The 2,621-nt window shown below is 46.7% G+C and overlaps 1 protein-coding gene across 1 annotated transcript; it reads right to left on the reverse strand.

Moving 5' to 3' along the window:
• Window positions 1-11: 11 nt before the first annotated feature.
• LOC117809938 (tripartite motif-containing protein 35-like) lies at window positions 12-1,885 on the reverse strand. Its single transcript, XM_034679445.1, has one exon. It carries the CDS (start codon window positions 1,762-1,764, stop codon window positions 220-222), a length of 1,545 nt encoding a protein of 514 aa, XP_034535336.1. The 5' UTR covers window positions 1,765-1,885; the 3' UTR covers window positions 12-219.
• Between the last annotated feature and the right edge of the window lie 736 nt (window positions 1,886-2,621).

A 2,621-nucleotide genomic window follows, 5' to 3' on the forward strand; every position in this document is an offset into this window, starting at 1 on the left:
TTTCACCTGACGTCACACAGCGTTCGCAGCACCATCATTAGGACCTCTGACGGAGTATTAGCGCCACCTAATGGTGAAAAATGGGATTCCCAGATTTAAGGCCGTTGATTTAATCAAGCTGGGTCCGGCGGTTGATGGTGCTACAGTCCTAAAGATGGCGGCAGCAACAACAAAAAGGTCATGTGACTGAACCCCATGAATAAGATTAGTCCTCACTATCTAAGTGGACTTATCACTATCTTCATCTCCTTTATCCTCATCTTCCTCATCATCCTCATAATCAGAAGTCCAATCATCCTCATCTTCCTCATCTTCCTCATCCTCATCAGGACAGTAGTCTTCATCACTATCATCATCATCAAACTCAGCATCATCCTCCTCATCGTCCTCCCCCCGCGGTAAGAGCCGGACCGGGCCTTCGTCTCCGTTGCGTATGTACGGGAACACGGTCTTGAACACGAAGGTGTGTGTGAAGGTGTGAAGGTGTGTGTCCTCGTCCCGGTCAGTGAAGGAGAGCCGTCCTCTGTTGAAGTCCAGATCAACCCGGACCCGCTCAGGCTTCTTCTCCACCTGCAGATCCATCGGTCCCGCTAACGGAGAGACGGCTTTGTATTGACCGTCAGAGAGCTGGAGGGTCCACATGCAGAACACCGTCTTCCCGTCCGCCTCGCCGCACTCCGCCGCCACGCCCAGAGACCAGTTCACACTGTCTCCAACCTCAACAGCCCAGCTGCGAGTCCCTAATTGGAACCCCTTAGAGCCCAGGACAGAATGGGGGGTGCTCATCCTCCCCGGGGTGTCAGGAAGGTTTTGTTTCCCCCCACGTCTCACGCTGGTCAGATCTTCAGACAGGACGAGGTCTGGATGAGCAGAGTTTGGATCCAGAACCACAGGGTACTGTTCAATCCAGTTCATCTTGTTCCAGATGTTGAAGCTCAGGTTACCCAGGTGTTTGGCCTCGTCTATCAGAGCTCCTGAGACCAGATCTGGATCCTCCAGCATGGGGCGCTGCTGGACTCTTCTCACTGCAGCCTTGTAGTTCTGCAGGAATGAGACGTCTTCGGCTCTCAGCTCGTCCTCTGTGACTCTGATTGTTTCTGAAAGAGCTGCAATCTCTGTGTTCAGAGCATCAATCTTCCCCTTCATCACAAGACTCTTCTGCTCCTCTTCCTCCCTCAGAGCACAGATCCTGGCCTCCTCTTCCTCCTCTAGAGACTTGTGGAGTTTCTTAAACTGCTCCTTAATCTGCTTCTCTGTGTTTGTGGCCTGGACTTTAATGTGCCCTGCCGTTTGAACACAGTTTCCTCTCACTCCTTCAAAGACCTTCAGCTTGTCCTGCAGAGGTTTCAGAGATTCAAGCAGCTCCTCTCTGCGATCCTTCGCAGCTTCATCGATGGGCCTGAATGTGTGGCCGTTGTGCCTCTTTGAGTCTCGACAGATCACACACGCCGGCTCCTCATGCTCCAGACAGAAGAGTTTGAGTTTCTCAGCATGCAGACTGCAGAGAGACTCAGACCCTGCTGAGGATCTCTGGTCTCTGTTCAGTTGAAAGGCCGCACACAGGTTTTTCAGGGCCAGGTTACAAGGCGGATCACTTCTGGATGATCTTCTCTTACACACCGGACACTCCTGTAGTTGTTTCCCTCTCCACCAGTCCTGCAGACAGGCTTTGCAGAAGCTGTGGCTGCAGGTGAGGATAACAGGATCTTTGAAAATGTCCTGGCAGACCGCACAGGTGAGATCAGCTTCTGGCATGGACGCCATATTGTTTGTAAAATCCAGAAAAACAAACAAAGAGTGGAGACAGTTTCCTTCTCCCTGTCCTTTAGAGAGATCTCTTGAAGTAACACACACTTCCTCAATCCTGCATTCAAAGCTGGAGGCTGGAGGCTGGAGGCGCAGCTATTCCAGGAAATCAGTGCTCTGTCTCACTGCTGTTCTCTGCCAAAGAGAGAGTCCAAAGGTCTCCTCTGTCTCTCTCTCTGCTTATCATGCACAAGTCTTAAAGGAGCCTGGACCACGATAGCAAAAATCAATCCTGTAAAATGCCGGCAGGGTTCAGGAAGTGTGTCCACAGAGCGCTCTGTTTGAACATCCAGGAAGTATCTGATGAGTGGGCGGAAGTGTTGTACTCTACACTGTAAAAAATGCCCCTCCAAAAACAAGGGGAAAAAAATATTTCATGGTACTTTTACTTTGAAATAAGCAAAAAATAGAAGAAGTGAAAATTAGCGTGGTAAGATTTCTTAAAATAAGACGTAATATTTAGAAAACTGTGATCTTAAAATTAGCAGAGAAAACTTATTTTAATTAATATTTTACAGTATTTTAAAGTGTCTCAGAATAAGATAGGAATATATATATATATATATATATATATATATATATATATATATATATATATATATATATATATATATATATATATATATATAATGTCTTCTCATAGTGAGCTGGATATACTAATATTCAGTCATGTTGTTCTTTAGGAGAAGACAGCTCTGCTCTAAAGGAGCTGTTTCATTGTGTGCATGGAGTTTGAGGAGGAAGATTTTTATCTGATTTACAAGAAACAGTGTCTGAAAACTGAAACCCACCCTTAAAAACAACTTCTCTTTCTT

This window comes from Notolabrus celidotus, unplaced genomic scaffold (genome assembly GCF_009762535.1).
Source record: "Notolabrus celidotus isolate fNotCel1 unplaced genomic scaffold, fNotCel1.pri scaffold_648_arrow_ctg1, whole genome shotgun sequence".
In the NCBI taxonomy this organism is placed as follows: Eukaryota; Metazoa; Chordata; class Actinopteri; order Labriformes; family Labridae; genus Notolabrus; species Notolabrus celidotus.

Bases quoted from the DNA above. Each gene is read 5' to 3' on its own strand.
- LOC117809938 (XM_034679445.1), bottom strand. From the start codon at position 1,764: ATGGCGTCCATGCCAGAAGCTGATCTCACCTGTGCGGTCTGCCAGGAC.